Source organism: Puntigrus tetrazona, chromosome 24 (assembly GCF_018831695.1).
Source record: "Puntigrus tetrazona isolate hp1 chromosome 24, ASM1883169v1, whole genome shotgun sequence".
Taxonomy (NCBI): Eukaryota; Metazoa; Chordata; class Actinopteri; order Cypriniformes; family Cyprinidae; genus Puntigrus; species Puntigrus tetrazona.
In genome coordinates this window covers 3,949,893-3,972,392 of record NC_056722.1, presented here as the reverse complement: position 1 = coordinate 3,972,392, position 22,500 = coordinate 3,949,893, and the positions used below count along the sequence as shown (strand labels likewise).

Genomic DNA, 22,500 nt, shown 5'->3' with positions numbered 1-22,500 from the left:
ATAAATAAATACATCTGATTAAAAACTAATTAGGTTAGAATTAAAGTGCCCTTATTATGGTTTATGAAAGGTTAATATCAGGTTTTGGGACAACAGATGAACATGCATGCAAGGTCAAAAAAAAAAACACTTTCATTGACTTATTATAATATGCATTTATTTTGTATTTTTTCAAACCCCTCCTTTGCACGACGCTATATATATGTGAGAAGTGCCAATAAATAATTGCGATAAATCTGATTAAATATTATTGTCTTTTTAAGATAATTACATGCCACTGAACGCATCACACAACACAGCAGCAAAATAACGCCCATTTCCAATAACAACCATTTAATATAAATAAATATTTAGATCGTGGAAACTAAGTATCCAATTTTTTTAGGTACCTTAAAAAAAAACCTTTTTTAAAAGCAGAAAAAAATACAAATGCACAAATAACTTTTTTGCATCTTCAGATTTGTCCCATGTAAATTTTTATTACATTTTATTTTATTTAATATCGTTGGATTTTTCCGGATTTTAACCAGCACCTCACGACTACGCCACAAACTTTTTAATATTATTTTTTTTTTTTTATGCAAGTACAATAAGCAATATACTGCATCGCCAAGCTGCCTTTTCAAAAAACTATGAACTTTAAATAAACAAATAGCTCGAGCGCTGATACCTCTTCTGTTTGACGGTGATGCCTTTCTGCTGGAGTGATTTCTCATTGGCCAGCTGCAGCAGAGTGATCTCTTTCCGGCTGAACAGGCGGATGGAAAAGGCCTTTTCCAGCAGCTTCTCGGGCGTCACGCTTTTCCCGATGTTCTGCACGAACGCCTGGATGTCGCTCCTGACCGCCGCCGAGTCCTGCTTGGCCGGAGGCGCTCCTGATCCGGCGGCGGCGCGCTGCTTGCGGTAGAACTTCAGTATGGCCAGCGCCACGCGGTAAAGCACCTTGTAGCCCTCCACCAAGTACACATCCATGACGCGAGCGGCGAAGCCGAAGGGCAGGTCGCCCAGGACCCACCGCTGCCAGTCGGAGTAGACCTCCAGCACGTCCGTGGCCGTGGCCACCATCAGCTTGTGAGCGGCCGGGCAGTATTTATGCACGAGGTCGCCGAAGGTCATGCAGGCCGACTGATACGCGAGGAAAGTCTGATCTAATAGACGGCGGCCGGGCTCGTTGCAGGCCAGCATGCGGCTGACGCTCTCGAAGCACTGCGCTTCATCGGCGCTCCAGTGCAGCAGCAGAGCCGTCACCGCCGGTAAAGACGGGCAGTACGAGATATCCGGGAACTGCCCCGCGATGCAAGAAATCACGGCGTGCACCGATCCCACAGACTCGGGCTTGAGGGAGTAGCTCGGCACCGCCGCCCCGTCCACGAACTCCGGCAGCGGATACGCAGACGGGCTGCGCTTGGGGTTGGAGTTGCCTACGATGTCGCGGTAGACGGCGGCGTCGGGCGTGACGGTGCGGCAGGGGAGCGCTCGGAGCAGCTGCTGGTAAACGGCCGAGCGCTGGCCGTGGTTCCTGGCCCACTGGCCCGAGCGGGCGTGCTGCTTCAGCTCCTTGGGGTCTTTGTAGTCGGTCTTCCCGGGGGCCGCGTCGCGACTCACGTCGCCCATCTGGGACCAGTCCACGAACGCGCCGCAATCCGCAGCCATGACCTCTGACCTTAACGGCACAAAAAATGCTGAGATAAGCTAACCGGTCATATTGCTCCGGCTGTTGAGAAAGAAAAAAAAGAGAGAGATTGAGGGTGTTAGTGACGAAACAGTACATGTTAGGGATGCACTATATAACAATGATTATCTCTAAGCAGCATGCGTGAACTCATTAAGAGGGATGGATCCTTTCAGTGTCGGGTAAATGCACGAATGTAAAATATAACTGCATTATCAGTATCAGCCGATATTAGCATTTGTATCAGCATACACCTAAAGCAAAGTAGATAATATCACGGCTTAGGTTTTCCAATTCAAAAAGAACATTACAGAACATTTTATCTTTATATATTTAGATTTAATTTTTTTTTTATATACATATAGTAAGTCAACGATTTGATTTCACAATGCAGATGTATTGGAAAATTATATATATATATATATATATATATATATATATATATATATAAACACATATATATTATATATTAAAAAAATTATATATATATATATATATATATATATATATATATAAAATTTATTTATTTTTAAGATTTAAAGTTAAATATAATAATATTTCAACCAGTAAAGATTATTATTTGAATTATGTTTATATTAATGCATAATTTAAAAATAATTGTAACATAATTAGACATAAAGAATATATACACTGAAGTAAGAATATAATATTAAAAAATTATTCATCTATCAGTATCTGCCTAAACTGTTTAACTAATGCATCCCTAATAAACACACACACAAAATTATTTGAAAAAAAAAGGAAAAAAAAAAAAAAAAAAAGGAAAGGATAAGGTAAAATAAAGTAAATAAATAAATATATATTTGTTTGTATAGAACACTAAAAATCTTTTAGGTTAGGTAATATAAATAAATATAAAGTAAAAATGTCTTAAGCTGCCCTCGAAGGAATTGCATCCAATTCTTTTTTGAGTATTTGTGCCTTTCTGAATCAGTTCATCAGAATTTCCTAATTATACTTATTAGATTTTGTCTAAAAAAAACGGGAATCTCCGCTTCTCTGGCTCCGTTTTCTCCACATGAGCTGGATTATTAGGGTTGTTGTGAGATCAGAGTTCATCGAACGCCAACAACATGAAACTATCAGGACAAAGCAAAAATACTGATGTAGGGTAATAGACTCCGTTCTCTTGAGGTCAAGGGTCAATAATTCATTTACACAAGGACAGGTGAACATGCATCCGATGGGCTTTGTCTATTAAAATGAAACATCACTTGTTTTATTAAAAATGACATGATTTTTAGTGAAGCATTTTATCAAAAATAAATTCATAAGAACATATCTTTAACATTAGTTTTTGGTCACGCTGCATAACCTTATCTCTGGTGTCAAAAGAAAAGCTGTTAAATAATAAGTGATAAATTATAAATAGATAAAATTAATGAAATAAAATAAAATGGATAATAAAAACAAATAATAAATAGATTTATAAAATGTTTAAAATAAATAAAGCTTAATAAATTGTATTAGAATAAATGTAATAAAATAAAGGTCACACTACATAACCGTATCTCTAAAAAGTCAACGCAAACATTTAGAAAAAAAAAATTATAAAACAATAAGATTACACTTACAACAAAACTCTATTTGATTTATAAGTTGAATAAAATGAAAAAAACGAATAAAATTGTATTTAAATACATAATAAACAAAAACACATGAACAGATCAAATAAATTTGGTTTAGAAATTGATTAAAATGAATAAAAAAATTATTACTTAAATCAAGCGTTAATACATTTTATTAAATTAAATGCATTTAATAAAAATGTCTTATTTGAAGAAAAAAGGTAATTACAATGAAGCAGCACGGTTCTATTGTGAGTGAAAAAAACCCAATGATGTAACGTAATAGAAACCATGTATTTTATACAAATCTTCAGGTTATTAAGTGGGTCTTTATAGATAAAAATATAGAAATGTTACGATGGGTGTCCCTCTTAGGTAGATGGTGATAATTGAGGACAGGCACTATTACAATGATAAATAAATATTTGGTCTCTTTTAACCACGTGATAAGCTTCCAATGTTATTGTTTATGGTTTTACTGTAATGATAAGAGAATAAATACAAGTGCATCGATGATGACGCGCGTCAGCGGCCTGTCAGCCAATCAGCGAGCGAGAGCAGCGCCTCACGCGCGCGCCGTCAAGCCCACCTGACACGCGCTCCGTAGCTGCTCTAAGGCTTGCAACGTGCATATAACACTACCTATAACTCAACTTTCAGTCACAGACATTAGCATTAACATTACGACACGCACGCGTTTCCCTCGTCCCGGTCCGATTGGTGAATGTCCCCGACTGACAGATGTCGACACACACACACACACACACCAGTATACGCAAACACAACCGATGCATGCAGCAGACTGGCGGCTCAGTGGCGCCTTCGGTTTTATCGAAAGCGCCTTCAACGCACGCAGACGTGCCACACGAAACGGCGACGCGTCAGATTAAGCTAATGTGAATAGCTCGTGCAGCTAATGTGCGCCATTTAAATCAAGCCGTTTAAAACGTGTCAAGCCATTTAAACGTCTGCAACGCAGCGCGTCAAGTAGAGGGATCGCTAAAAGGCGCGTGGAATTTAGAAAGTGCTGTGACAGCAATATGAATTTAAATCGATCGTCTTACCTGATTTGCTGTCGACTGTCTGTCAGGCAGCGGGCATATTTGTGATTGTGCGCGCATGCGCAGTGAGCGATACCGTCACATTGCACGCTGGGCAAAGGCTTGCTAGCGAGATACGTATAAATTAAATAAAGATATGCAGTTATGTTTGAAAGCTATCTATCTATCTATCTATCTATCTATCTATCTATCTATCTATCTATCTATCTATCTATCTTTACACCACCAGTCAAAACTTTGGTTTTATTATTGCTATTTCTAGTATTTGCCTATTAATAATTAGCTATCTTTTACAAAATTACACAAGCCCTATAAAAGATACAGGTCTTGCTGCATCACCTGACCTGTTTACAGTTTTTTACGGTCAGCTCACTGGTCAGAGAGCGGCTCTGGTAATGAGACAATGCCCGGCCTTGTGCACAACATCTGCCCGACACATGACAGTCGTTAAGATAACTCAATCGAGGCGGCATTGCTGCGCGGAGACGGTTCTTGCCTTCCTAGAGTTAACTGACTCACGCAATCCTTCAACCATTGTGTTCGACTTTAAATAGATCAACCATACAAAATAACAAGAAATGGGCGAGCCACTGTCCAGTTTACGGTGATTTATTTAAAACATCTATATAGCCCAATCGAAGAATATATCGTGAAAATATGGGAAACACATGCGGTTCACCAACAGTTCATCCTAGTAATCTAATCTCCATTTGACCCCAATATGATACTTTGAAGCATATGGGTATTGCTGGTAGCCATTGGATTTTACAGTAGAGCAAAAATATATGGAAGTCAATGGCCGCCAGCAACGTTAGCAACCATCTTCAAGAAATCATTGGAAGTTTCTATTTTGGGTGAAATAGACCTCCGGACGTCTACAGTAAAACATTTATGTTTCTAAAGCCATGAAAACGTCGCACATCCGCTGATCTCCTCGGCTGTAAATGAATAAAGCCGCCGCCGTTCAGCACGTTCGCTAGGGGGCAGATGTCAGAGGTCTGAAGGGGCAGATTTGAGACTGCAGCTCACTTTAGCTGCTAGATCCGCCGGAGCTGTGAAGCTAAAAACATTTAACGCACATAAACATGGCTATAAATTAAATTCTCTGACCCCTCTCGCATGGTCACGCTAGCTTTCATTAGCCACCACATGCTGTTAGATTATCATAGGCACATTTAAATAAAGTCAGTACATTGAAACTGTCTGGATGTTATGCAAAGATGATCTTCCAGCTAAACCTCAGATGCACCTCAGATGCAAACTTAAGGTCGTCTCTAATATTTTCTTACGGATTCTGTCAAATAAATAACACAGATTGTCAAAAAAATCCATTTATTATTAATAGCCAGCGGTTGCGAAACATCTAATTCAGTGCCATTTCAGCCCGTCAAAGTTAATCAGAATTAATTTCTTGGTTGCATTCATTGATTTCTCAACCTGACTAAACCTGGCTTGGACTAAACCATTCATTAATAACGCCACTGCATTCTCTGTAATCACTTTAATTTATAATTAATTAACATCGCAAAATCGACACTGTCATTGAACGGAATTGAATACAAATTTAACTTAAAGTGAATATTAACATTTAATTCTTCGTAGAGCTCCTTCATGCTTAAGTTAAATATAATTCATAATTGCAATAATTTTGTTACATCAACAGGTTTACTGAAACTTTGAATTTAACTGAGCTTTAAAATAAATTTTGTATTCAATGAACTTTGCAAAATGATATTGTTTCTGATCTAAATCCAGTTAAATAGCGACAACTGTTTTCTGTAGAGCTACTTTGTAGATTAAACTAAATCTGTTTGGTAATTGATGAACTTTGCAACATATTGAACTGAATCGATGCGAATCTAAATTAAGCATTATAACCAACATAATGACACTATGGCTTTCTGACGAGCTACTTTATTGAACTGAATTTGTTTTGTAATTGAACTTTGCAACATCGACAGTTGTTGAACTGAACTGAATCAATATAAAATTGGGCTTAATAATATTGGTCTCTGCTTGTGTGGCTGAATTGAACTTTCTTCATAACTGATTAACTTTGCGACACTGACACTGTTAACGAACTCAACTGAATAGAACTAAACTGAGCCGAATTTATAAAACTGGAGTCATTTCGTCATTTAATGAATGGATTCAATGAATCAATGACACTACTGTTTTCTGTAGAGTTGCTTTATATAATTACATATTCGATTAATTTTATAATTGACGACCTTTGCAACATTTACAGTTAGTGAATTGAACTGAAACAATACACAGCTGAATTGAGCCAAATGACACCGTTGTCTTCTGTAGAACTGCTTAGAATTGAATTTTTTTGCAACATTGACAGTTACTGAACTGAAATGAAACAATACACAACTAAAATGAACTAAGCTCTAAACTTCTGTAGAGCTACTTTATAGCAGAACTGAACTATTATATGTGTCATAACTGATGAACTATTCAACATCGACAGTTACTGAACGGAATTAAATTAACACTTAATTAAACTGAGTGAATAATGACACCATTGTCTTCTGTAGAGCTGCTTTATAGAATTCAGTTAATCTTATCATTGAAGACATTTGCGACATTGACCGTTACTGAACTGAACTGAGACAATACACATCTGAACTGAGCTGAATAATGACACTCGTCTTGTGTAGAGCTGCTTTAGAGCTGAACTGAATTATTGAATGTTCATAATTGATGATCGACAGTTACTGAACTGAATTATCAATTGTTTCATAATTGACAAACTATGCAATGCTGACAGACGTTGAAGTGAATTAAATCAACACTCAACTAAAGTTAATAATGAGTTAAAATCGAATTTGTTTAATAATTAATGAACTTCTAAAGGTAACTTACAAAGGTCTTAATGTTCAGATTAGATTTTTGGCTAAAATGTTTTTCTTTTGCACACTACGATTGCAGAAATAAAAATGTATGCCGCTCGTTAGCGTGTGTTTAGCGATTTTTAAGTTAATTTGCAATCGGAGCCTAAATAAAAAAAATGATATTATTGTCTGCCATTGTGATTTTAGTCTTCCCGCCTTCTCCAGTGCGGAAATTGCGACGTAAAAAGCGCATTAAACGCAACACGGCCGTTCAGACTGAAGTCGCATTGAAAAAAATCTGATTTGTGCTATTCAGACTGATATGGGTCACATTTGGGCCACTTTAGCCTGCAGTGTGAACTAAGTTTGTGACACGACTTTTGAGTATCTTCTGATAATCGCTAGGCAGAGGAGGGACAGTTGCGGCGTCTTTTGCATGATCTGTCGTGTCGTGCCATTTTATCTTCCCCTGCAAGCAGCTCGTTTTCATAACGCCCGAGGAGCCGCTCCGCGCTGGTTACCGTCAACATGGAAAAGCCCAAGTTCTCTCTTTCCGCCCTGACAAGCACTCGCGGCGCGGTGCACATAGCCCAGATCGTGATGTGCGTGGTGACGTTTGTGGTGAGCTTCATCTGGGGTCACCCGCTCCACACCTACTGGATCTACTGCATGGTGGTGTGGGGTCTGTGTCCCATCATCACGCTGGTGGTCACCTTACTGGAGTTGTTCCTCATCCACAAGCTCCTGGTGCTGTGCATGGACTGGGACGACTTCACGACCGGCATGGCCATGATGGCGTCGCTGACCACCTTCTCCTGCACGGTGATGTGCGCCAACTTCTACATCTGCCGGAAGTGCATCTGGGGCTGGATGGTCACGGTCCTCTCTGCGGTGTGCTGCGTACTTTACTGCGTGGAGACGTTCAGGGACAAATGCGACGCCACGCGCTCCGCGACGTACGTGGCTGCGCTTCCGGGCTTCATTAAGATCCTCGAGGCCTTCGTTGCCTGCATCATCCTCATTTCCCTGATCGGTTACGTGGGTAAACCGGCTCTGCTGTGGTGCATCGTGGCCTACGCGGTTCCTTTGCCTCTAACCCTGCTGATCATCGTCACCAACATCTTGACCAAGATAAAAAAATGCCTGCCCTTCGGCATTGATGGCTTAACAATGATTTTCCTGATCATATCGGTTTTGCTTTACATTACTGCCGCCATCCTCTGGCCCGCCTACAGCTTCAAAGGAAACCCACGGCCCAAAGACTGTCCCGGAAACAGCTGTATATGGAGCATCCAGTTTGTCGTGACCTTCATGACCTATGTCAATCTCGGACTGTACATCGCTGACCTGGTCTTGACCTGCTTGGGTATCTGTGGATTCAAACGCTCTTAATAGTATCACTACTGTAAACTTAAAAAATAAGAGTTGCAAAAACGTGCTTCTTGATGCCATTACAGAACATTACTTACAGTTTTTTTATTTAGTCCGTAGTACAAGCTTTTGCGCATTGGAAAGGTTTCTGTGTTAGTGCTCTGCACCGAACCATCAATGTCAATAGAATCTTACTTTTTAAGTGTCTTTCAAGACGTCCATTTTTTTCTTGTTTATGTATAGTTGTTGGAAACATTTATGCCTCTTCAATTTCACTCTTATAAAAAGCTTGGCTGTTCAAAATAAATGGATTTATTTAACTTCTGTCGTTTCTATTCTTATAAAACGCCTATATACAGTACATTTGTGCGAAAATGGTAAAATACAATTGTATTTCATTTTTCAATTTCATTTTGGGAATATTTAACCGTTCTCATTTATTTCCTACTATATATATATATATATATATATATATATATATATATATATATATATAGTATTATCTAATGCATTAAATGCATTAAATCAATCAAAAGTGACAATAAGAAATTTCTAGTATTGATTTTGTAACTTACTATTAATCAAAGAATCCTGCATAAAATGTGTTTCCAGAAGATATATATAGAAATATTGATAATAATTAATATGACAGATTGTGGAATGTTCTACGTCTAGGAAGGCATTGCCTTCTTTCTAGTGGATGAACTTTATTTTCAATGAAGATCCAGACCTTAGACTTAATTTTACCACAGATTAATTTACAAACAGCTAAATGTTTTCCACCTAAATCAGCAGCATTCATCTGTGAAGGAAGGAGGCTGTGAAGCACACAACTATTTAGCAGTGGGTGTTTACTTCCGAGTCTACAACGGTGAGAAGAAACTTCCTTACAGACAAAATCTATATACAGTATAGATAGAAGGGGATCATTTGGAGGTACTTTGCTTAACATTCTGAGCATCGTCAAGTCATACTTTGACTTACTCTTTAAACTAACTTTTAGCTTGGCGTCGGCGATAACGTTGCATTTGACACGAACAGAAGTCACACACGCTGAAAGTTTATGGTGTGTGAAATGGCTTTATCGGCAGTAAAAATGTAAATCATGCAGCGCGGAGTAACCGCCGGCTCGAGCACGGCTCACACTTCTCGGGCATCAGACGAAGAACAATGTCGTGCGGGCTGAGTCTCAATCAGACTTCCCGGATTCTGGAGGTGATTTTCTGCGCGCTGTCGCTGATCATCTCGATCTTTCGCGGCCCCATGTACAGCCCGTACGGGATCTGGTGCGAGTTCGTCTGGGTGTTCGGACTCATCGTGGCTGTGGTGATCTTCGTCGTCGAGAAGTGCCTGGTGGATAAACTGATCGAGCTCCTCGTGCTGAAGCACTCTTGGAACGACCTCTCCTGCGGACTGAGCCTTCTGTCGTCCCTCATGCTTTTGTCTGCGTGCCTCATCTACTGCGCCAAGTTTGTGTGCGCAATATGCGTCGTGGACATCATCTGCGCCATCGCCTCCATTTTGGCGCTGGCCGCGTACGTGGTTGACGCCGTGATGTTAAAACTCAAATGTCCCGCAGGTTACCTGTCCAACCTACGAGGCATCCTGCGCTTCAGCCAGGCTTTTGTGGCCTGTCTCATCTTCACCGCGGTGTACAGCTACTTCAAAGGAGTGGAAAACCAGTTCCGGCCTGGCGGTATGATCTGGTGCATTGTGGTCTACGTGGTTTGCTTCCCTCCGACCGTGATGGTGATCCCGTCACACCTGCAGAAGTGCGTGGACCTGCTGCGATGCTGCGATCTCAATAAGTTGGAGTTGGTGCTCGACATCGTCGCTGTCGCTCTGTACGTCTCGGCAGCCATCATCTGGCCTGTGTTTGGATATAAACACTACAGGAGAGACTCCAAAACCAACGATTATCGCTTTCACGACCTTAATCTGGTCACAACCATGACGTATGTGAACTTGGGGCTTTACCTCGCGGACCTCGTTTGGACTTTGATTGTGATTTGTAAAAAACGGTAGACGCGCTTTAGGGTTAGACGTTGCACAAACATTGCATGAATGTTAAGCCAGTTTTGTGTGGAAGGGGGTCTTTTTATTTAAAGCGAATTAAAGGAGTAATAAAATATAATAAATAAGATAATATATACAAGATTATCACGTTGCATTGACTCACAATCCTATGCCTTTTTCGAAAATGGCTTCGTTAACATTCAGTAGCAAGTTAAATGATAGCCAATCAATGACAGCGTATGTTTTCAATTCAAAATGGCTAAATCTGAGCAGTTTTGTGTCATTGCATAGGCTACTACAACATCTGTCGAATATTAAACGTTTCAACTCGCGAAAAAAATGAAGCGTTAAAAATGAAGCGTCCCGCTGGAAATAACTTCCGGTATTTTCGAAAAGTAAAGCCCCGCCTTCTTTGATTTGATTGGCTATCGCAATCATTTTGACGTCGATGAACCGCTACAAATTAAAACAATTATTTTATAAAATATATATTGAGTGCTCAAAATTTTTATTAAAAGAACTTCCATAAATGAATGTAGGCTATATAGAGACGTGTTTCCATAATAATAATAATAATAATAAATAATTCTGTTCAAACTCCTGACAGATGAAAACTGAATTTTATTATTGCATGCTAAGATGAGTTTATGCAAAGTCCCTTTTTAACAATACGATTATATATCTATAATATTTGGTTTATCTTAAAACGACAAGCTGATTTATCAGTAGCTATTTGCATAAACGATATCGGACTTCAGGCACAGCGAATCGGGTAAAAAATAAATGAAGATGCAGAAACCACTGCAAACACAGGCTGCTGGACAATATTATAGGCCTATTTTAATCAATTAAATTGACTGATCCCATATCTACACATCGCATTCCTATCTGCATTGAAAAATGAATCAGAACATTTGCCTACTTATAAAAACTCGTTCATCACATAAACTTCTTCTGCAGCCACCATCTTTACTGAGGATAAAGGTGAGTTCGCATGTCCGGTGCTAGTTCTGTTCTTCCTCCTCTTTCACCTCCAGCAGTCCATGGAAAGAAACATAGTGAGCGTTGGCGTAAACGGGCGCTTTGTTGGGGCTTTTTGGCAGTTGTTCAGGTTTCAAAGAGCTGAAGGGGTTTGAGCCGGTGTCCTTAACATCCATCTCCAACTCCATAAACATATGAAGAGTTCTCTGCAGCTCTTCATTACTGAACCACAGATACACAGATAGATAGGGGTAAGTAAAACTTCTCTTAAATTGTGTTTTGTCTACTGTGTGTGAATTTGTATTTGCCCACATATGTACAACATACTTGATCATTGTGAACAATGTTGGGATTTTGTAATCTCGTAGCAGCAGGAGCGTCGGTAACCAATCCTGATTCACTTCCTGTCCCTCAAACCCTGAAAATAGAATTTTCGACATACTGTAGAGTTTAAAGGCATCTGCAAAATCAGTGCTTAGACACTTAATGTGTGTGAAGAACTCTGATTACGCTTAAAAACATTACTAAACATTATCTGCAGGACATCGTGAGGATGCTACCACTCAAAGGTTTGCAGTTCGCTTAAAAAAAAAAACCCAAATGCACCATTATTAATAATAAGAAATGTTTCTTGAACAGCAAATCAGCACAGAAAGATTTCTGAAGGACTGAATTATATTTAAAGCGCTGTCAAACAATTAATCGTGTTTAATTGCATCCAAAATAAAAGTTTGTGTGTGTTTCATTGTGTATATTTATTATGTTTGTATAAATACACACATACGGTATATATTTCAGAAAATATCTTATGTTTGTAAATTTGTATATAATATAAATTATATGAATAGAAATATATACACACATGTGTGTGTCTTTAAATATAGATTATAAAAAAATATTTTTGGGATTTTTTTTTTTGCATTTCAGTGATTTTAAACGCGCAATAATATTTACCATTTGTACTGTATTTTTGATTAAATATGTGCAGCCTTGGTGAGCAGAAAGAATTAAATATTCCATCGCAAACTTGGCGGTGGGTTATCTGTACCTGGATGAAACCCGACCACTAGATCCGGTTTAGCCGCTTCTCCTTTCTCCACAACTTCCTCCCAGAACTGGTGATAGAGGCCCTTGTAAGCGCTGATGTAAACCTTCCCCCGGGGTCCGAACGCCCTCAGCGGGGGCCTCGTGACGGGCCCCTGGACCACCTCGGGCCCCACCATCACCACCTCCAGCCCCTGGTGGCCCGGGAACATGCGTCCGAGCTCGTCCATGTCCGTGGTTCTGGCTCCCAGGGTCTCGTTGTGACCGGCCCCCGCCACGTGAATGGTGAGGGGCCGAGAGTACGGATCTAAGTGAAACATCCTCACTCCCACGCCGAGCGTCAGAGGACGGGAGAGAAACTCGCTGCACACTCGCCACACGGACTCGCGGAGCTCCGCCTCCTCCGGCCGCGGCCTGCAGGCGTTGGTCCAGAGGTCCGTCATGTTTTGTCCGGACAGGATCGGGTCCAGACGGGGCGTCAGATCTCCCTGCATGGACAACCAGTCTTTCCAACAGCTGATTTTGTTTGCGGGACGAGACCACGCCTCCGTAGGGAAAGGGAGATCTCCTGTGCATAGTTATATTTATATATAAAAATCGTACTATCACACACTATACGCTACCATTCAAAAGTTTAAGGTTAGTAAATTGTTCTCCTAATTTTCTTGAAGGAAATTAATTCTTTTACTCATAAAAGATTTTTTATTTTTCAAAAAATCCCGAAAAAACTATCACCGGTTCCAAAACATATTAAGCGACATGACATGTTTATAACTTTGATAATAAGTCAGCAAATTACAATGATTTCTAAAAGATCATGATACACTAAAGACTGGAATAATCATATTCAACAACAAAATCAACTGAAACAAAAAACAAACAAAAAAACATTTACAAACTCTTACATATTATATTCAACCATAATTTTGATCAAATAAATGCAGCCTTCATAAGCATAAAATACTTGATCCTCTCTCTCTCTCTCTCTCTATATATATATATATATATATATATATCACAAATCATGTTTTTTTATTGTGCATTCAATTAATCTTGATTAAGTAAAAAGAAAATACAGCTAAAAACATAACATAATATAAATGTTTAATCATTTATACTAAAATAAAAATTATAAACGTTCATAAAAATGTATAAGTAAAATTGATATTAATAATATAATAATAATAATATATAATATAATATAATATAATATCAATAATTATCCAAGTCTTATATATATATATATATATATATATATATATATATATATATATATATATATATATATATATATATATATATATATATATAAATCAAATGTAAATCCTCCTCACCTTTATAAACGAGCCACTCGACGTGTCTGTCCACCGCCGCCGCACGTAGTTTGTTGCAGTACAGTTTATGTTGAGGCCAGTCTTTCTTCTGACACTCTTTACCGCAGTAATACACATTCAGACAGCTGTGAAAGACAGAAAGAGAGGCTGTCAACATGAGACACAGCACTTCTTCTCACCTCGTCCGAATCCCGCGGTCACCGTACCGTGTGCATCTCTTCAGCGAGCCTGTGGCCTGAGACGGGAGTCTCTCACACTGAGCACATATCTGGAACGATTCCTCCATTTTCTTGAACATCTCCTTCGCCGAGCGGAACGTAAAAGGCTTATTGGCCTCTGAAACACTGAAGAGAGAGAGAGAGAGAGAGAGAGAGAGAGAGAGACAGAGAGAGAGAGAGAGAGAGAGAGAGAGAGAGAGAGAGAGACAGAGAGAGAGAGAGAGAGAGAGAGAGAGAGAGAGAGAGAGAGAGAGAGAGAGAGAGAGAGAGAGAGAGAGAGAGAGAGAGAGAGAGAGAGAGAGAGAGAGAGAGAGAGAGAGAGAGAGAGAGAGAGAGAGAGAGAGAGAGACAGAGAGAGAGAGAGAGACAGAGAGAGAGAGAGAGAGAGAGAGAGAGAGAGAGAGAGAGAGAGAGAGAGAGAGAGAGAGAGAGAGAGAGAGAGAGAGAGAGAGAGAGAGAGAGAGAGAGAGAGAGAGAGAGACAGAGAGAGAGAGAGAGAGAGAGAGAGAGAGAGAGAGAGAGAGAGAGAGAGAGAGATCATTATCTCTTGTGTCTTTTTGGAAAGCAATGAATACTATCATTTAGTAAGGATACAGTAAATTGACCAAAAGTGACAGTAAATGCATTTATAATCTTGAAGATGTATATTTCTGATTTCAGCACTGATAATTGTGTTTCCTGAGCAGCGATTTAGCATATTAGAGTCATTTCTGTAGGATCACGCCACACTCCAGAGTGAAAAATGACATTTCACTAACTGTTTTAAAGATCAAATAAGTCAAACCTTTTTAATAAACGTCTTATATCCAGTTTTCTTATTCCCCGATCCAATCGACTGCATTAGTATTTTTGGGTCACGCTCAAAAAAACGTGCTTTAAACTACGTGTTCGGGCCGATGCTGTTCAATGTTAACTGCAAGCTTTGCCACCTTCGCTTACGTTCCCGCAAAAAGCTGAATAGCTCATGAACGGAAACCATTTGGCTGGATTTCGATTCCCGGCCTGCTCGGGATTCACCCGGTCGCTCCTGCTCTTTCGGCGCACGCTAAAAACGAGGAGAACCAAGCGGGGCGTTAAAAAAGCGGGACCTCGGGTGTCGATGCAGTAGCTCGGTTTAATATCAGACAATACTTGAGAGCCTTCTCGGGGCCGGAGTGAATGAACAGGAGCACGGGCAGCTGCTGGGATATATTTATAACCCCTCTCAGGATACAGCACCCAGCATGCATCGAGACAGCTGAGAGCACTGGGCTCATACAGAAAAAAAGAGCTTTTGTAATGCTTTTACTGGAGATAATGGGAGTTGTATTGGTTTTAATTTATCACATATAAATCCACTAAATCCTATTATATACGCGTCACACCGCAGGATGCCTTTTTTTTAAAGTTTTTAAGGGTAAAAATTTAACAAATAAATAGCTAAATAGGCCAAGTAAGCAATCAGCCGAATAATTCTTAAACGTTAAACTCTGAAATCCTTTCACTAAATAAATAAGAATAATTCATTAATGGCTTTCGTTCAAGTTTTTTTTTTTTTTTTTTTTTAAACAAACTTTTTTTTTATTTATGCATTGAACAATAGATGCAAAATAATACGATAGACAATACAAAGCCAGAGAAAACAAAAAAAAAAAACTAAATAAAAGCCTTCAGATCAGCCGAAAATTTTAAAGAGGACAGTTTTGGTCGCCTTTCTATTAGTGCTTCTTTGAATAGTATAAAATAGTTTTCTAGTTCTTTGTAAAACGCCGTGAAACAGGGGTTTCTATTAGAAAATGTGCATTTATGAATGTAAAACTTTAATAATAAAGTGAGTAGATTAATAACTAAAGTTTCGCTATTCACATCCGCTTGGCTGAAATATCCCAAAACAACATTTTTAAAATGCTAATTAAAAATGAAGAGGTACCTTTTGTTTGTTTTTTTTTAATGTCTTTTAAGTCACTAAAATCTTTAAAGGCGCGTGACGTAGACGCGAGGAATCCGGTTCGGATCACGTGACGTCGCGGTAAAACGGTAAAGCGCGTTATTCTCGGTGAAGAAAGCGCGGGACTTACCTGCTGGAGGTGTCCATTGTTAGATAGGGGACTTCTGGACTTCTGTTCTCGCGGGTGTCTGTGGGGTGACCGGGTTTTATAGGGAGCTCTGTCTGTGTGTGTGTGTGTGTGTGTGTGTGTGTCTGTGTGTGCGTGCGCGCGCGCGCGCGAGGCTTTTCTCGAGGCTTCTGCGGGAGATTCTCGGGCGTGCGCGTGTTCACCCGGACCCCGGCATCTCCTGACCCACGGAGGAGTTTACAGAAACACACCGAGCAGTCTCCAGAAGAAGAAGAAAACCCTAACACAAGTAAATAAATACAGACGCATTTCTATTTGCTTACATACATTTTATTTGCGTAACTTTATAAAGCTTCTTTCGTATCAAATGATCGCTCGAGTAAAACTAAAAGACATAGACAATAAAAAAAATCTAACACGAAATCAAAAAAGAATGATTATGAAGATTTTAATATTATGAATACGAAGTAAGATTATGAATGTTTATTATATTATCGTGGACCACAAAAGCAGTCATAAATAGCACTGGCATGCTATATATATTTTTTATTTTATGAATCATTAAGTTAAAATATTTTCTTAACGTAAATATATTAAAACCTAATTTCCGATTAGTAGATATATTAAATATATAATTGCTAAGAACGTCGTCTGGCCAACTTTAAAGGCGACTTAAACTATTATTTTTATTCATTTTAATTTTTTTGCGCACTCAGATTCCAGATTTTTCAATAGTTGAATCTCAGCCGAATATTTATATATCATAACAAACCATACATCTATGGAAAGATTATTTAGCTTTCAAAATTTCACTGGTTTTGTGGTTCAGGGTCACATATAATATAATATAACATAATATAAATATAATATAATATAACATAACATAATATAATATAACATAATATAATATTATATAATATAATATAACATAAAATAATATAATATAACATAAAATAATATAATAAAATATAATATAATATATGTAGAACTATTAAAGAGCGAATGAAGAAAATGTCATGGCAGATTTGAACACTAGGGGGCGCTAAATGTTCGCTAAATTGATTTGCAAACAATTGTTTAGCAGCAGTTTAACATTTATTCCTTAAATGATTATTAAACTGTAATAGCAACTGAGATAATTAGATAATAATCTGCCTGTTTCTGTTTCAAAAGCATTCAGAAAAGTGAGTGAAAGCGAAGGTCTGTGTGCGTCTACTCCTCCTGCCGTGTCTCCAGCAGACCCTGGAAGTAAATGTAAAAGGCGTTGCAGTGACTGGGGGCTTTGTTCGGACTGGACTGGACCTGCTCGGGCTTCTGGGAGCCGAAGGGATTCGCTCCGGTGTCTTTAACGTCCATCTCCAGCTCCAGGAGGATCTGCAGGGAATACTGGAGCTCAGCGTCACTGCGGCAGAGACACGGCAGAGAGTGAGTGAGCCGTGCTGGAGAGAAGCAAAGACATCCAGAGACAAGGGACCGAAGCCTGAACTAACATTTTAAATGCAAAAAAAAAAAATAAAAAAAAATCTCATTTGAATTTAACTGGCCCACAGGATGCTACAGAGAAATTTGCATCGGGAACAACACGAAGAGGGATTTCTGAATAATTGTGATTCATAATAAATCAAAATAAATAAATCAGTGGTAAATACAACAATCCAACGAAAACAGCATTAATCCATAAAATAAATAGCACAAAAAAGAAAACAAATAAAAAAAAAACAAACAAGCAAATCAGTAAATGCATGCATTCGGTAAACGCTTTTAATCTAAAACTTTAATTTAAAGGCATACATTATTTAATGCAAAATACTAATGCATTATTTATCTATGAATTATGTACTGTTGCAAAATTACAATAAATGATAAAAGCGCAATAAAATATACATCATACATTTTGTCATTTATAGACATAATTTATATACATAACGTGTTTTATGAATAATTTGCCTTTTAATATGCGTCAACATTATTGATTTAGAAAAACGCTATGTGATAGCGCTGCTGTTAAACGAATCAAATTTAACATAAAAGTTTTTGTTTACATAATATATGTGTATATATATTTAAAAAAAAAAAAAAAAAAGTTTATATATTACATATGTTTATATAAAATAGGATATTTTCAAAACGTAAATGTACATGTAAATATATTCAAAAGGTATTCTGTGTCTGTGTGCATTCATATACGCATAATAAACAAAAATGTTTGTTTTGAATGTGATTAATCACCATTAATAATTTGTCAGCACTTATATATATATATATACATATATATATATATATATATATATATATATATATATATATACACATATACATATATATACATTGTATATGTATATATATATGTATATATATATATATATATATATATATATATATATATATATATATATATATATATATATACACACACACACACACATACACATACCCATACAATAATAATAATAAATCTATACAAATCTATACTATACATACACACAATTTTATATATGCACACACCCACACAAATATAATAAGTTTATAATAAGTCAGTCAATCGAACAAGCAAGTGACTGTACTTCTGAGTTCAGAAGCATGTACAGACTGTGTGTGAGTCACTTACTTGTACATGGTGAAGATGGAGGGGATGTTATAGTCTCTGAGCAGCAGTAACGTGGGCAGCCAGCCCTCTCCTAAACCCTGGGACGCGTGAAACCCTGAACCAGACCACAAACAGCAAAACAGAGACAGCTGCAGATCATCGGGTCGCACTCGTAATCTGATTGATAGCGTGTGTGTCCCTCTTCCCAGATTAGAAGCGTCCTCGTGTGTGTTTGGATACGAGGAGGATCTCGCTTCAGGGTGACGATGTGAAGAAGATCAACCAAAGCTCCAAAATCTCATTTATTATACATATATATATATATATATATATATATATATATATATATATATATATATATATATATATATAAAATATACATGTATATTTGTTATCTATATATTTTTTATTTTCAGTTTAATTTTAGTTTTAGTCATATTTATTAGTTTTATTATTTTTTGAATGTTTATATAGTTATTATTAATAGTTTTAAATAGACTTTATTCACGTTTTCTTATTTATAAATGTATCACAATTATAATCTATATTATATGCTTTATTTTCTTTCTATTTACCTATTTATATACGTTATCATATTTATCTGACTTTTCAACGTCTGTATAGTTTTTCATTTTATTTACTCATTTTAATGTTAATGTCATTTCAGCGCAAAAGTTAAACTAAATAAAAAACGAATAAGCTGAATAAAAAAAAATATTCTAGTAATCATTTATTTTCAGTGTTATAGTAACTTCATAAATAAAACCTAGCTTAGATAAACCATTAAATTACAAAATAAAATGTTTAATTATTCCTTTTTCAAATAAATATTTAGCTGTTTTATCAAGCAGAATTGTAATAAATTAAATAAAAAATAAACAAAATTAAATTAAATTAAATTAAATTAAATTAAATTAAATTAAACACTCACAATATACACTGAAACCTGACAGGGTGTTTTTATAAATATATTTATGGCACTAAACATGGATTTCTTTCTCGCTTTAAGGAGGAAATAGATTCAAAGATTAACATTTGGTGCTAAATATTTGACAAAAGCAGACACAAGTCCAGCAGGTGAGACTTGTCGAGTGTTAATTTCACAGCTAAGCAAATAAGTAACTGGCCATTTAGCAGATGCTTCGATTCAAAGCGACTCCCAGTTCGTTCATCGCAGCTCTTCTTACATCCGGGATCAGAACCAACAACCCTCTGCTGAGCAGCCTGGGATTCGACCAGGACCAGCACAGCCAAATGACGTCTCAATGAACCGAAGAGGTTTTCTAACCTGCACGTCCTCTTGCGGTGCACTCAGGTTTCCTAAACTCTCAGCTGTCCCCGTGAATCACTGCTAGTAAAAGTCAGAGCCATGAATTACAGCGCTGGAGAAGCACCTGTCCGCAGGGGAATCAACCGTCCGAGTCTATAGATGGAAACCAAACCCCCGCTGGAGCTCGGACGTCTTCAGGCGGCAGTGAAAGTCAGCTCTCTAACCTCTAATAAACCCCTCAGACTCACGAATCAGCCAGCCGCCTCCGAAACGACTCACCGATTCAATTCTGTTCGCTTCGCTTCTTTTTTGCAGTTAATTGCTTTACGTGATATAAACCTGCGTGCTTTAAGGTTAATTCATGCCACGAGCCTAAATAAGACCCTCGGTGCTAAAACAATTAAGAAGTAAGAATTGGTTTTATTCCACGAAATTAAGCTGAAAAAAAAAAGCATTAGGTAAGCAAAAAAAGAGAAACAGTGAAACTACTAAAATAAAATGAAGCTGAAGTACGACAAAAATAAAATGCAAATGAATATCGCTTAAAGCTAAAGAGAAATATATTCATTTAATCATTTATTTTTAGTGTTATAGTAACTTCATAAATAAAACTATAATAACCCAGCTTAGGCAAACCATTAAATTACAAAATAAAATGTTTAATTATTCCTATTTCAAATAAATATTTAGCTGTTATCAAGCAGAATTGTAATAAATTAAATAAAAAAAAATAAAAATGAAATTAAATGAAGTAAAATAAAATAAAATTAAATTAAATTAAATTAAATTAAATTAAATGAAAACGAGTAGTAGTAAAACTACTAAAATGAAATGAAAAGGTCAAAGCGAAATAATGACAAAACTAAAATGCAAATGAATATCAATTAAAGCTAAAGAAAAATATGTTTGAAAAAAATTATTACTAAAGCCTTGTAAAAGTCAACTTAAAAATATAAATACAACAAAAAAATGTAAATGTGAATAAACACTAGAAAATAATTTTAAAAAAATTTTATATATATATTTTATATTTTATAATTTTATATTTTATATATATATTTTATATAATATATATATTTTATATATATATTAATATTTTTATATAGGTCTTGAATTTCTGTTATTTTATTTTAGTGCTTATTTAAGTTTTTATTTATGTTTTTCATCAAATACAATTTTTTGCTGTTTTTAATTTCAGGTACGGTTCATGTTGTGTTTATCTGTACCTGGATGAAACCCGACCACTAGATCCGGTTTAGCCGCTTCTCCTTTCTCCACAACTTCCTCCCAGAACTGGTGATAGAGGCCCTTGTAAGCGCTGATGTAAACCTTCCCCCGGGGTCCGAACGCCCTCAGCGGGGGCCTCGTGACGGGCCCCTGGACCACCTCGGGCCCCACCATCACCACCTCCAGCCCCTGATGGCCCGGGAACATGCGTCCGAGCTCGTCCATGTCCGTGGTTCTGGCTCCCAGGGTCTCGTTGTGACCGGCCCCGACGAGATGGACGGTCAGAGGACGCGAGTACGGGTCCAGAAGGGCCATCTGAAGCCCGAGGCCCAGCGTCAGCGAGCGAGAGAAGAACTCGCTGCACACTCGCCACACGGACTCGCGGAGCTCCGCCTCCTCCGGCCGCGGCCTGCAGGCGTTGGTCCAGAGGTCCGTCATGTTTCGTCCGGACAGGATCGGGTCCAGACGGGGCGTCAGATCTCCCTGCATGGACAACCAGTCTTTCCAACACCTGACGTCTTTAGCAGGCCGAGACCACGCCTCCGTAGGGAAAGGGAGATCTCCTATTGGTGCACAGGATGATTGTTATATATTATGTATGTTTTGCAGTATTGCATATAAATATATCTAACATATAAGCATCTGTTAAACAGGTCCGATCGGTCTCCTCTGACCTGTGTGAACGAGCCACTCCATCAGCCTGTCGATGGAGACCTTATGGAGCATCTTACAGAACTTCTTGTGCAAAGACCAGTCCTTCTTCTGACAGTCTTTACTGCAGTAATACACGTTCAGACACCTGGGAGCGGACAACGAGACGCTGAAGAGTTAAAGCAAGCTAGCGCTGCCTAATATCAACGCCGACGAGCCGAGGCTTCAGCAGACAGATAAAAAGGTCTGTGCCATTTTTAGCAGCTGCCCTCATCATTTCAGTACTTTAAGTTTTATTGTGTTGGCGGCGTCATGCGGTGTGTGTGTGTGTGTGTGTGTGTGTGTGTGTGTGTGTGTGTGTGTGTGTGTGTGTGTGACTGTCGTAAACATTTCCCCTTCGCACAAAGGATACAAAATACGGATCAGGTTTTAAGAGAACAGCTGACAAAGACCAAAAAAAGACACAACCAAGTATGATGAGATATATTATAATGAAAAGACAGCATATAAATATATACCATAATGTAGTTAGTCTTTATTTATATATTTATATGGTTTAATTGGTTGATACACACACACACACAC

At 37.9% G+C, this 22,500-nt stretch overlaps 5 protein-coding genes and 3 gene segments (V, D, J or C); 4 read left to right on the top strand and 4 right to left on the bottom strand.

Annotated features, from left to right (window-relative positions):
• tbc1d24 (TBC1 domain family, member 24) overlaps positions 1 to 4,411 on the bottom strand; it is an 11,074-nt gene extending 6,663 nt beyond the window's left edge. For both annotated transcript variants that reach the window (XM_043226128.1, XM_043226130.1), the window contains exons 1-2: positions 4,326 to 4,411; positions 671 to 1,714 (exon numbers count right to left, since the gene is read on the bottom strand). In XM_043226128.1, the coding sequence (XP_043082063.1) occupies positions 671 to 1,653 (983 nt within the window). In that variant the 5' untranslated portion in view covers positions 1,654 to 1,714; positions 4,326 to 4,411. The remainder of the gene's footprint in view (positions 1 to 670; positions 1,715 to 4,325) is intronic.
• Positions 1 to 22,500, top strand: part of LOC122329698 — a 610,329-nt gene that overhangs the window by 219,084 nt on the left and 368,745 nt on the right.
• Positions 1 to 22,500, top strand: part of LOC122329697 — a 601,685-nt gene that overhangs the window by 216,666 nt on the left and 362,519 nt on the right.
• LOC122329696 overlaps positions 1 to 22,500 on the bottom strand; it is a 603,783-nt gene that overhangs the window by 221,282 nt on the left and 360,001 nt on the right.
• On the top strand, positions 6,557 to 8,860 carry LOC122329691 (myeloid-associated differentiation marker-like protein 2). Its single transcript, XM_043226158.1, has one exon. It carries the CDS (start codon positions 7,691 to 7,693, stop codon positions 8,552 to 8,554), a length of 864 nt encoding a protein of 287 aa, XP_043082093.1. The 5' UTR covers positions 6,557 to 7,690; the 3' UTR covers positions 8,555 to 8,860.
• Positions 9,204 to 10,875, top strand: LOC122329693 (myeloid-associated differentiation marker-like protein 2). Its single transcript, XM_043226161.1, has one exon. It carries the CDS (start codon positions 9,704 to 9,706, stop codon positions 10,556 to 10,558), a length of 855 nt encoding a protein of 284 aa, XP_043082096.1. The 5' UTR covers positions 9,204 to 9,703; the 3' UTR covers positions 10,559 to 10,875.
• Positions 11,151 to 16,310, bottom strand: mss51 (MSS51 mitochondrial translational activator). Its single transcript, XM_043226149.1, has 6 exons — positions 16,184 to 16,310; positions 14,115 to 14,252; positions 13,909 to 14,033; positions 12,579 to 13,142; positions 11,858 to 11,948; positions 11,151 to 11,752 (listed from the first exon to the last, which is right to left on the bottom strand). Exons 1-6 carry the CDS (start codon positions 16,198 to 16,200, stop codon positions 11,554 to 11,556), a joined length of 1,134 nt encoding a protein of 377 aa, XP_043082084.1. The 5' UTR covers positions 16,201 to 16,310; the 3' UTR covers positions 11,151 to 11,553.
• Positions 17,041 to 22,500, bottom strand: part of LOC122329682 (putative protein MSS51 homolog, mitochondrial) — an 11,033-nt gene continuing 5,573 nt past the window's right edge. Inside the window, exons 4-7 of one of the 2 annotated variants that reach the window (XM_043226147.1) lie at positions 21,939 to 22,063; positions 21,264 to 21,827; positions 18,789 to 18,882; positions 17,041 to 17,582 (exon numbers count right to left, since the gene is read on the bottom strand). In XM_043226147.1, the coding sequence (XP_043082082.1) occupies positions 17,393 to 17,582; positions 18,789 to 18,882; positions 21,264 to 21,827; positions 21,939 to 22,063 (973 nt within the window). In that variant the 3' untranslated portion in view covers positions 17,041 to 17,392. The remainder of the gene's footprint in view (positions 17,583 to 18,788; positions 18,883 to 21,263; positions 21,828 to 21,938; positions 22,064 to 22,500) is intronic. The other variant, XM_043226146.1, reaches the window with a different exon arrangement.

Excerpts from the sequence above, each read along its gene's own strand:
- mss51 (XM_043226149.1), bottom strand. Across the intron at positions 13,143-13,908 it reads CGAGTGGCTCGTTTATAAAG|GAGATCTCCCTTTCCCTACG; the intron begins GTGAGGAGGATT and ends AACTATGCACAG. Across the intron at positions 11,949-12,578 it reads AGTGGTCGGGTTTCATCCAG|GGTTTGAGGGACAGGAAGTG; the intron begins GTACAGATAACC and ends TTCTATTTTCAG.
- LOC122329691 (XM_043226158.1), top strand. The coding sequence starts at position 7,691 with ATGGAAAAGCCCAAGTTCTCTCTTTCCGCCCTGACAAGCACTCGCGGC.
- LOC122329693 (XM_043226161.1), top strand. The coding sequence starts at position 9,704 with ATGTCGTGCGGGCTGAGTCTCAATCAGACTTCCCGGATTCTGGAGGTG.